We start from the raw sequence: 12,441 nt of genomic DNA on the forward strand, positions 1-12,441 counted from the left end.
CGGCTCGGATGCGGACCCGAAAAACGGTCGTGTGCATGAGGCCTTAATATAACGGCCTTTTACCATTCTAACTTATCACTTTCATACATTCTGTAGTGTTTTCTCCACTCTAGCATTTTAATGACTGCAACATATTAGAGAAACTTAACAAGACCCATGACACGTAATTAGGATTGTTACAAACCTTGATAACTCCAACAGTACATTTTCTGAACAGAAAATGAGTTTGCACGTTCCTATTATAAGAACTATTGTGAGACATCCGTGCAGGTGCCAAGCTTTCATATTTTATAAAGATACATTAACACCTACACATGACCCTATGACTATCTCCTTAATTACTGTTCTGCTTTCCCCTCAGCAGGATCTTTTCAACACAGTAGGCAAATTTATGAATACTCTCTTCCATTTAGACAGCTTAAAGCTAGACATGCACAAGACATCAGGTTGGTTCATGCTGTATAATAAATTTTGTGCATCTTGCTAGACATGTTAGAAATGCAAGCTCTTAGTTATGGCACCTCTTGTTGGCCTACTTCAATATTTTTTGCCAAAATGTTAATGCACTTTTGGGTATTGTAAAGAACACCAACATTTAACAAGACATTCCCCTGTTTTGTCTACTGCAGGAGAAATTTAGTATTACATGGCAGCCATTCTGATGAATGGTCGTCCATGTAATATATGGAAGTCTACTTGAGCTTTCTATGCTGGCTCAAAGAGGACATTCTAAGAAAGGGAACCTTCTATGACCATATAACACTTTTATGGGACCATACTCATAACAATGCTGTGTGCATGCATGGACCCTATACAGCATCACATGGAGTGCCTACAGATTACTGTTATGGACCTGTAAGCACTTTGTGTGCCACCATATGGTGCCTTTGTAGAGCCGGAACCATTTTCACCCTTACAAGCTATGTTAACAGGGGAAAATGTCTCCGTATTAAGCATGTTAATTTTCTTATTGATTAATTTGGAATCCATGACAAAAAAAGAAAACCTCTGTGTGCCCTGATATAAACTTGGAGAAACATGGGGTTATTGGGCGGGCCCTTAAAGGCTATGGGAACCATGTCACAGATCCATACAACATCCATAACCCCTGTGTGCATAAGACCTAAAGTGCCTGCTACACAAACTGCTGCTACATGAATGTGGCCATGGTTCCTAGGCAGCGTCAGACTTAGACCCACCAGCAAAATTTGTTCTGGGTCCCCCGTACATCTATATGCAAATATTATCTGCTCACACAGCAGCAGGCAGCAGCAAGACCCTAAATATCATTGACTATAGGGGTTCCAGCATGAACTTCAAGAAGGTGTGTCCATGATGAAAGACACTACTGGCTGGCCTGCCTATGTACCTACAAGTCATCTCAACCACCGGATGCATCTATAATAAGAAACTGGGTAGTTTGTCCAATAATCTACCCATTTTTTATTTGAACATAGGCTAGTTGAAAGGTTATGTGCTGCCTAGCTATATGTAGTGCAGTCAGTCTAGTGTGCCATGCACCACTTGTGCAGAGGGTAGGATACTAGGGGGCACCAGTGGATTTACCTGCTCCCCTGTGGGCCAGTCTGGGCCTGTTTCTAGGCTACTTTCCTAAAGAGAAGCTGTATTCAGAAACTGGTCATTTGTAAAATTGCAAAAATATATTTAAAAAAAATTAGCTGTCATGAGATACAATTTTTTAACACAAAAGTTATCTGTAAAGTTTTTTTAATCAATATTCTCAGTTTTAGGATCTATGGAAAGAAACAATGAACAACATGATAAAAATATTAAAACCTACCTCTCCATGCTCCAGAGGCACAAGCCTAGAATAATATGATGTACAGATCACTTCATCATCTCTCTTGTATGTTGGTGGCCCAAGTCTTGGCGTCACATTGTAACGGGTCAGACACTCTGTATCACTAATTGCATAATATTGCCAGGGTGTAAATTCAACACCGTCTACGGAGCGCTCTAAAATCCAGTTCCCAGGTCTTGGAGAATTTGCAGCTTTGATGATTACATATGCAACTTGAAAGACCTAAATAAAACAGATTTACTTTATCAGTATGTACACTATATCAGCTATATTGCAATACACATATAGTCATAACATATGTCGCTTTTAGGGTTTATCCCATGATTAATGTAAAATGTAAAAGTAAAATAATGTAAAAATGAAAATTAGACATATTGTAATGCATGACAACCTCATTATAACAAAGCTATAACCAGCGCTGTATGTTACATGAATCCAGAGATCTCATTCACTGTTCCAATTGCCCTGGTAGAATAGCTTCAGGCAGGCAGTTCAGAGTGTGTGTCCTTTCTCAGGAGGTCTGTCCTTTCTGCTGCAGCTCTCCCACTGTAACTATCACAGCTTCCAAAAGTATATAGTGCTGGAGGAAGTTGAAGGATGGAACTGAGCATGTGCGTCCACATCAGCAAGGTGGACAGAAAAATAAGGAAAAGAACAAACAGCAGGAGGTGCAATACAGAAAATTTTTATTGATTAATTCTGTAGATGTACTAAATTTTTAATTACATGCAATTACAAAAGTATATACTGTAGATCCAGGTGCTAGTTTGAAAAAAAATGTTGAATATTATTCATGGGACAACCCAATTAAAGGGAACCTGTCACCTCCCAAAACCATCCCAAGCCGCCAGCAGTACCTGCGTGTAGCCAGCAGCATGTTTCTGATGATGCCTTTCTTCCTGAAGGCAGATGCAGCAAAAGTACTGAAAACATTGTTTTATCCTCTGCCCGGCGCGCATCTCCACACATGCTTGAAGTCACGGGGGCAGCGGCCTCCTTGCTTCAAGTCACGGTAACCACGCCCCCTTCCCTGCCCCTTCGCTGTGACTGACAGCGCTTATGCAGAGAGTTTGGCAAAGCCAGCCAAACTGCCGGCTGTCAGTCACAGCGAAGGGGCAGGGAAGGGGACGTGGTTACCGTGACTTGAAGCAAGGAGGCCGCTGTCCCCTTGACTTCAAGCATGTGTGGAGAAACAGTACTTTTGCTGCATCTGCCTTCAGGGAGAAAGGCATAATCAGAAACACGCTGCTGGCTACACACAGGTACTGCTGGCGGCTTGGGATGGTTTCGGGAGGAGACAGGTTATAGAGGTACAGTTAGTAGAAGGACTTGTTCACACATTGACTGGAGATAAGTATAATATAAAGAATACAAGATAAAAAAGGATAAAACATGTCTACTAAAAAAAATCATCTCTTGACCTGACCCGTGCTGCTAACTACCGACCTGTTTCTAACTTCCCCTTCATCTCTAAACTTGTCTACTCTCACTTAATAAGTTATCTCTTTGCAAACTCCCTTCTTGACCCCTTACAATCTGCCTTTTGCCCTCTTCACTCTACAGAAACTACCTTTACTAAAGTTTCTAACGATCTCCTGACAGCAAAAAGAAATGGTGATTATTCTCTACTGATTCTTCTGGATCTCTCTGCAGCATTTAATACCATAGACCATAAACTCCTCCTCGCCATGCTCCACTCAATTGGCCTTAAGGACACTGCTCTCTCTTTGTTCTCTTCCTATATATCTGGCCTCTCCTTTAGTGTATCATTAGCTGGCTCTTCTTTTCTTCTTCCTCTTGATGTCTGCGTTCCTCAGGGCTCAGTACTAGGTCCTCTACTCTTCTCTCTCTACACAGCCCCCATCGGACAGACTATCAGTAGGTTTGGTTTTTGGTACCATCTCTATGCTGATGACACCCAAGTATACACTTTATGCCCTGACATCACCCCTGCTTTTCTCCAAAACACCAGTAATTCTCTTTAACATCATGTCCTCTCTGTATCTAAAACTGAACCTCTAAAAAACTAAACTTTTTGTCTTTCCCCCATCTACTAACCCACCTAAACTTGATATTTCAATTTCAGTCTGCGGCAGTATCATAACTCCTGTGCAACCTGCCCGCTGTCTTGGAGCCACGTTTGATATATTTCCTTCGTTCACCATATTCAATCACTTGCACGCTCTTGTCGTCTGCACCTCAAGAATATCGCCAGAATCCGCCCTTTTCTTATGGTGGAGACAGCAAAATGTCTTGTTATTACTCTGATTCATTCTCGTCTTGACAACTACAATGCATTACTAATTGGTCTCCCTCTCACTAAACTCTCCCCTCTTTAGTCTGTCCTAAATGCTGCAGCCAGGCTCATCTATCCATCCAACCGCCTACACTGATGCCACTAGTCTGTGCCAGTCACTTCACTGGTTGCCCATCCACCACAGAATACAGTTCAAATTTCTCACCCTCAGCTCTCCACAGTGCTGCACCTCCATACACCTCTCCGTTCTGTTAGTGACCTAAGATTAAAATTCTCCATTATTCGTACCTCTTACTCCCATCTTCAAGACTTTTCTTAAGCTGCACCTACTCTCTGGAATACTCTGCCCCAGAATATCAGGTCAATTCACAACTTCTCCACCTTCAAACGTGCCTTAAAAACACATCTTTTCAGGCAGGCTTATCAAGCTACCTAAAATGACTTTTCTCCGACTAAACCTTTCCCCCACCAACTCCTCTGGCATGAACTTGATCCTCTACCAGTCCCAAACCCGAAGCAGATCAGCTGGCACCACTCCTTTCAGTTCAATAATGGCTTGAATCCTACTTATCACAATCAACTACCTTATGTGTCATCCCCCTCATAGATTGTAAGCTCTTGCTCTTGTTTCAATTGTATATTAGCCAGTTATTTTTGTTCTGTACATGAACCCTAGAATTTAGCAAAACACTGAATATGGTGGCACTATATAAATAAATATTATTATTATTATTTATTATTTATTTAATTATTCTCTTATTAGTCATGTGTTTCATCACAATTCATTTTCGAAGTTTACTAAGAATATTATACTAGTTCCTATTTCTGTAGAAGAGGGAGCTAAAGATCAAGTAAATTCTAACTAGGCTATTTCAAATTAACGTAATACGTTGTGCATTAAATAACAAGACATTTGTAATACATATTTTTTTCTGCACAGGTTGCACTCTTAAATACCCTAACAAATCCCAATTATGACAAATTAATTTGGTCTTGGACCAACATTATGGACTGATTTTCCATGGCATTCCCAAAACTCCTAACTGTCCTTTCTTGTGCTATTGTAACAAGACATAGATCTAAACATGGTGGGGTTTGTACAAATGTGTCCCAAATGGATGTATTGGGAGGTTTCTGGGTGCTCCGCAGTAGAGCTGAAGTGGGACCTAAAACTTTTGAAGGTATAACTAATGCATTACTCCCCTTCACCATATCACAGTAAATCTACTCAATATTTATTCACTTCTCCAGATTTTTTTTTTTGCCATATATGAAATAGTTCTCCTACTGGAGCTAATTCACTAGTGCTTCGTTATGTCCTATGTGCCCATGTTAAAACATTAACCTAAGTGCCACAGGGAACAGCGAGAGACCTTCAGAAACATTTAATGGAATTAAATCAGATGGGTTAAAATGAAACATGTCCACCAGTAACTGGTTCCAAAATGTTAGGAATTTGTGCATGACTGTGCGAGAATAAAAATGGTGGGAGGACTGGCTTATTTATTTATTCTGGCATGTCATACATTAAACAATATTAACTCCTCTAGATCTCAGTGACCCCCTATGACTGCTGGTTACGTAAAGTGACACAAACCACCGTTACTAAGATGTTATAATTTTATTATAGCAGTTCTCATACAGTTGCTGGTTGCCTCCACTTGCAGAACTGCCTAAGGCTACTTTCACATCTGCGTTTTTACCTGGATCCGGCAGGGTTCATCAAAAACGCTTCCGTCACAATAATAGAACCGTCTGCATCCATCATGAACGGATCCGGTTGTATTATCTCTAAAATAGCCATGACGGATCCGGCACTAAAACCATTGTAAGTCTGTGTCTGAGAAAACGGATCCGGCACCATTGACTTACATTGTGTGTCATGGCGGATCCATCTTGTTCCGCATCCCATGCCGGACAGAAAAACGCTGCTTGCGGCGGTTTTCTGTCCAGTATGGGAACGCAACCAAACAGTGAATGGGGACAAAACGGAATCATTTTCTTTCGGTAGTCTATAATGGATCTCAATATCAGAAAGGAGAAACGCAGATGTGAAAGTAGTCTGAGGAGGTGAGGGGACGGAGCCTCACTTAACACTACATGCTGGCACTTGCATATACAACATATTGGTGAGTTTTAAGGTCAGGCTGCTCAGCCATGATGACACATCACAGACAGGATCACATCTTTACCATATATTGCAGAGCAGTGTAGTGTTTAGTGAGGCCTGCCACTTCACCTATAGGATGCTCTGCAGGTGGAGGCAACCGTTCCTGCTCACATTGTAGGACAGGTTGCTTGTGGCCAGGAGTACCCCTTTTATTACAGGAGTACCTCTTTTAGCAACAGATTCCAAATGTAAATAGCACACTTGAAATGAACTCTGGACCTTGTATCTGCTCATTGTAATTGGGATAATGAGGGAATAACACACACCTGGCCATGGAACAGCTGAGAAGCCAATTGTCCCATTACTTTTGGTTCCTTAACAAGTGTGAGGCACATATGCAAACTGTTGTAATTTCTACACCGTTCACCTGATTTGGATGTAAATACCCTCAAATTAAAGCTGACAGTCTGCAGTTAAAGCACATCTTGTTCGTTTTATTTCAAATCCATTGTGGTGATGTATAGAGCCAAAAATGTTAGAATTGTGTCGGTGTCCCAATATTTATGGACCTGACTGTATATTTGGAAAACAATAAGAATGTAAATTTTACCAGCTAGGGTTCAAATTAACATTTTTGTAGCCTAGTTTAGCCTGTTATCCTGCAAAGTTGATCCAGAGGAAGGCTGTATTGTATTAGGGGGAAAATATAAATTACATGAATGTTCATACGTGGAAAATAAAAATGTTTAATACAGCTAATTGGCAAGATATCCTAATGTAAATAACAGTACTAGCAAGAAAACTTGTACAATAGGCACCAAAAATTAGGATATATAGATGTACAGTAGTAATCGTTAACTTGACGCTTATAACATATTAAAGGGCATCTGTCAGCAGATTTGTACCTATGAAACTGGCTGACCTGTTACATTTGCCCTTCGCAGCCGAAGGCTTCTATGTTGGTCCCATGTTCATATTTGCCGTATCACTGAGAAAAATGAAGTTTTAATACATGCAAAGGGGCCTCTAGGGGTAACGGGGGCATTACTGCTCTGCTTACTCTGCAACTGCTGCTCCCTCTCCACTTTGATTGACAGGGACAGGAAGTGAAAACATCATCAAGCCTGGCCCTGTCAATTAAGTGCAGAGGGTGCAGTCATTGTAGAGAGAGTTGAGCCTCTAGGAGTAGTGGCAACACCCCCTTTGCTCCTAGAGCGACATTTGCATATATTAAAACCTCATTTTTCTCAGCAGTGCGGGCACATATTAACATGGGACCAACACAGATGCCTTCAGCTGCCAAGCACATGTAACAGGTCAGCCAGTGTCATAGGTACAAATCTGCTGACAGATGCTCTATAAATACACCATGAGTTTTAATTCTATGAATGCAATTGGTGGCATTTTTTTTTATTATTGCATTCTACTTATTTTGGGCTAATTGGTCTTTATTAAAAAAAAAAAAATTCAACAGTTTTTCCTCTACAGCTTTCAGTTTCAGTGCATCTGCAGACTGTTGCTTTTTCTTCTCACTGAATCCATTGTCGGGCACCTCCATCTGTATCCCTTATCTCTTCACTTCTGATAGCTCATATACACTCATTTTAGCCATATTCATATAAAAATGACTATAATTTCACTTATATGAGTGTTCATGAGCTGTTAGGAAATTAAAGATAAGAGCTACAGATCCAGCAGTCAAAGTGGCTCTGAAGGATTTTAATGAGGAGAAATAGAAATCTTCAAATGCAGAGAAACTGAAAGCTCTAGAAGAACAACTGCTGAACATTTTTAAAGAAGACCAACTGAAAAAAATGTTTTTTGTTTTTTTTTTACATCCAAAATACCTAGAATGTAATACAAAAAATATTCAAGTAAACTGGGTTACAATTTATGAAGGGACCTGGTTACTGATATAGTAAGTTGACTAATATTTTAGATTTAGTGGTCTTTATAGCTCTTACCAAGAACAGGAGGAGAAAGGGAACAGGATGAATATTCCCTTTAAGATCCCCTCTTAAACCATGTTTATTTAGCGGTGATAACGCCCTGGTGTATTTGTGAATGTAAAATAGGAGCTATTTCTGGCATGAGTGTTCCTTTAAAGGGTCTATAACATCCAGTACTGATGCTCCCTGGCTAATGCAATGTGTTCTGCCACTTGGTAATAATGTGCATTCATCCTGAATGTCCAGGACTTTGCACATCTCAATTGAGAATGCCGAGCAAAGAGAATAAAAGCCCATAAAGTAACCGTGGACACCGCAGAAACCGTCATGTGAACGAGGAGATGACAGTCTGAAGGAATGTCTGTGAAAGCACATAATGGGAGACTGGGCGACTGTAGTAAAAATGTCTCCTTTGAATGTAATGGATGAGCCATAAGCTTGCTGATTTTCTCAGAACAAAGCTCTGAAATCCTCCATGTTTCAATCTCTTAGGCCGGTGTCATAAGCATTTCGAAATGAATCATGCATGAGCAGAGAAGTATAAGCATTCTTTATACTCAAGACATAAAACACTTAAGTTGCTTACGTCCACAGTAAACTAAATCCTGCGAAATGAGTTTGTAAAAGCAAACGCTGAAAGCTTCTTCATCCTACAGTGAAAGTTTAAGGAAACGCTAAGGAGTCTGCCATGACAATTTCATTTCCCATGTAGAATATATTATGCATTAGCTATAAATGAAATTCACTTGACATTTTCTGGTTAAACATTTCAATGAAAAAGTAAAGAATAAACTATGGGTAGAACAGTTTAAGCAAAAGACAATTGTAACGGTCGCGTACACACACACACACAGGGGGGAGGGAAGTGACCACTGCGCTCCACCCTTACCCCTGGCCCTGCCTACTTGCCTCGCGAGTCCTAATGACAGGGGACAACTGGACGGCAATCCCTAACTTGGAGTAAGTGCAGGGATGACAGACAGACAACAGGACGTGAACGGACCGAGTCAATACCAGGAAAGCTGCAAAGTACAAATGGAGCAAGCAGAGAATTGTCAGGAGAAGCCGGGGTCATAAATACCAGGAGAGCAGAGAAGTACAAGAGGAGTCCTAAGAGAGTAGTCAGGTGGGAGCCGAGGTCACAATACCAGGACGGATGCGCAGTACAGGAGGATCAGGCAAAAGGATGGTCAAGGAACAGGATCAGGTAAGTATTCAGCAGTCCAACAAATACCAGGAACCTAGAAATTAACAGGCAACCTGTAGCCAGCAGGCTGCCTGTATTTATAGTGGGGAGTGAGGGTCATGTGACGTGGCCAGCGTCACATGACCGACAGACCAACCAGTCGAGCACCGAGTGATCAGCTCGGCGCTCAAGGCAGACTTAGGAGCAAGGAGCCACCCAGCTAGTAAAGCCGCCCTGGGAATGAGGTCAAACACAGAACCTCATTCCAAAAGCTAAGCAACAGTTCTGCGGGCAATGGGGGACCGAGTGCACCTTCGGAACCCCGTGACAACAATGGTCTAATGCAAATTATTCTGGTAAAAAACTTGTAGATAGAAATCTCAAAAATCTGCATATTAAAAGAGGGTTAAAACTATATATTTGGTTTTCAGCATTATACACAGGGCAATACACAGGGTGCCACTAATAAAACAGTACAGAAGGTAAGTCAGCTGGAATGAAGCAAAGCTGCAATATCAAGCACAGTCGGAATGAAAAGTGCAAAATCCGATGAAGAGGATGTAGTGATCCCCCAAGCACCATGTCCATTCAAACAGTTGACTGGTGTGGGTGGCAAAAATCCAACCCTCACCAATCTAAAGGTAGGTCATCAATTGTAAAAACCTGAGTAACCCCTTTTATGACCACTGGAAGATTGAGTAGGCAGTTACGGACTTGTGAAGAGCCAGGTGGCGTAGGGAGTCTTTACAGGCAAAGCTCCCTGAGAAAAAGTATGCAAATGAGGTCTACTCCCGAAGGAAGAAAACTGTCCCTCTAAGGCTAGTTTCACACTAGCGTTAGAAATCTCCAGTAGGCCATTCTACTAGGGATTGTCCCACCAGAGATGTCTGGATCCGGCATTGCCGGATGAGTACCTGACATCCGCCGGCCCTATTCACTATAATTCTACTCAGGTACTGCTGGGTGTTACCAGTGGCAGGGGTGTCTGACTCTGGCCAATCAGTGCTGCTGGTTTCAGACTGTACACGGACACCCCCCACACCTGGTAACACCCATATGTACCCTTACTGCAGACTGCTGGCAAATGCATACTACAATTCATTCCTAAACTTCTAGTAAAAATAACAAAGGAATAGTACAACATAGAGTCATAAGAGTAGATGCTCCATTATTGATATTACATGGGGGATGCAAGTAGTTAATAAAGCACACATTTCAGAAGCGGTGACAGGTCCTACTTTATAGAGCCTTGAAAAATGAGAGATATCAGTCAAGTCAGAAAGCCCCATCTGTAGACAGTGCTGTTTCGGAGGTCTTGCTTCTTGTCAGAGGATACTGGCACCTATCTGTAGGTGGCACTAGAGAGACCGTTCCCTTACTTCTGGAGAGGAGCTATTTTGCATACATTTCTTAGCATGCAGATTCCTGCCGTTACATGTGGTCCATAGTTATGCTGACTTCACATCTACGTCGAAAGCTCCATTCAGGGCTTCTGTCACAGAGTTTATCAAGACTAGTGGAGAAAAAATTGCTGCATGCAGGCCTTTTTTCTCCATTAAAAAACGTTCTCCCGAACAGAAACCTAACGGATCCCACTATATTTAATGAGATCTGTTAGGTTCTGCTGCTGCCAGTTATTTGCCGAATCCGGCATTTCCGTTATTTTTGTTCTTCTGTTCCTATAACGGAGCAGGAGAACAGAAATAATAAGAGCAGATGTGAAAGTAGCCTTACTCGGGCAGGCTACTTACCAAGGTTAAGTCACTTTAGTGCAGGTCAAAGACAACATTTGGATTAGAGAAATTGTCCCTTTGGGATTAAAATGTAAATTTGTAGAAGTCAGTCAAATATTAACTAGCTTTTAATTACCGTAAGCCGTAGTAATTGACCCCCGTGTGGATAAATAATTCACTATACTATTACTGCACTTGATAAATAATTAAAAGCATGGTTAACATTTAGAGTTTAGGAGAAAGCGTGGTAGTACCTTGTAGTACCTTGTAGTACTAACTGTGGCATAAATTATTCATAAGAAATACTGCCCTGGAACGTGTACAAGATTTAAAAATCTATCTTTCTATTTTACCAAATGTTTTTTATTTGATTATTGTGCAGCATCTGGTCTAAAGAGCAGAGCATTGTAAATGACAAGACTATGCTCTGATGAAATTGAGCCAGGAATGCTGGGATATTTCAGATTTCCAGAACTGCGAATGCAGCTCTGGGCTACAACAAGCTGTACCTGTACAAGATGATTAAAGCAAAGTACTTAAAGGGGTTGTCTCATCCCGCCGTTACTAATGTGAGATTAGACACAGTCCCGACCACCAAAGTGCTCCAGCTGTTTCCCGGCCAGGAGGTGGTCAGGACTGTGTCTCATCTCACCTTAGTAACTGTGAGATGAGATAACCCCTTTAAAGCGCTTTTCTAGGAGCAAAATATTGCTGAGGATATCCTCAGGAGCAGTGGGGGTCTGACTCCTTGCACCCCTGCTGATCAGCTGTTTGAAGAGGCAGTGGTGCTCCAGTGAGCACTGAGAATCCTTCCTAGGCCAGTGATGTCATGTTCATTGGTCACATGACATCAAATAAATGGCCCTGGGCTACAATACCAGGGACAGCCACTATACAATATAAGGCGCTGTGCTTGGTATGCCGTGAGAAGGACATGATGCTCGCTTCCAAAGCCCTTCAAACAGCAGATCAGTGTGGGTGTCAAAGTTGGACTGCCATCGATCTGATATCGATGACCTATCCTGAGGAAAGGTCATTAATATTGTACTATGTACTAAATATTGTACTATGTACTAAAATGTACGTATGTCCATGAAGAGTGGGAAGCAGAAACCAAGATCTATGTATACTCTGAGGTAAATGTATTAATATGAACAGGGGTGCACTGGAAACTTAAAGTGGCCCTGGAAAAAAAAAAGTGGCCCCATGTTGTTAGGGGTGTTCCAATTGACATGTATGTATTTTGCGTTCTGCAAAAACGGATCTGGAAAAAATACGGATGACATCCGCGTGCATTCCGTATTTTGTGGAACAGAACAGCTGGCCCCTAATAGAACGGTACTATCCTTGTCCGTAATGCGGACAATAATAGGAGATGTTCTAT

The 12,441-nt window shown here is 41.5% G+C and overlaps 1 protein-coding gene across 1 annotated transcript in view; it reads right to left on the bottom strand.

Annotated features, from left to right (window-relative positions):
• LAMA1 (laminin subunit alpha 1) overlaps nucleotides 1-12,441 on the bottom strand; it is a 170,965-nt gene that overhangs the window by 108,684 nt on the left and 49,840 nt on the right. Inside the window, exon 4 of the mRNA XM_040432573.1 lies at nucleotides 1,802-2,044. Coding sequence (XP_040288507.1) covers nucleotides 1,802-2,044 — 243 coding nt within the window. The remainder of the gene's footprint in view (nucleotides 1-1,801; nucleotides 2,045-12,441) is intronic.

The sequence above is a fragment of the Bufo bufo genome, chromosome 5 (genome assembly GCF_905171765.1).
Source record: "Bufo bufo chromosome 5, aBufBuf1.1, whole genome shotgun sequence".
Lineage (NCBI taxonomy): Eukaryota > Metazoa > Chordata > Amphibia > Anura > Bufonidae > Bufo > Bufo bufo.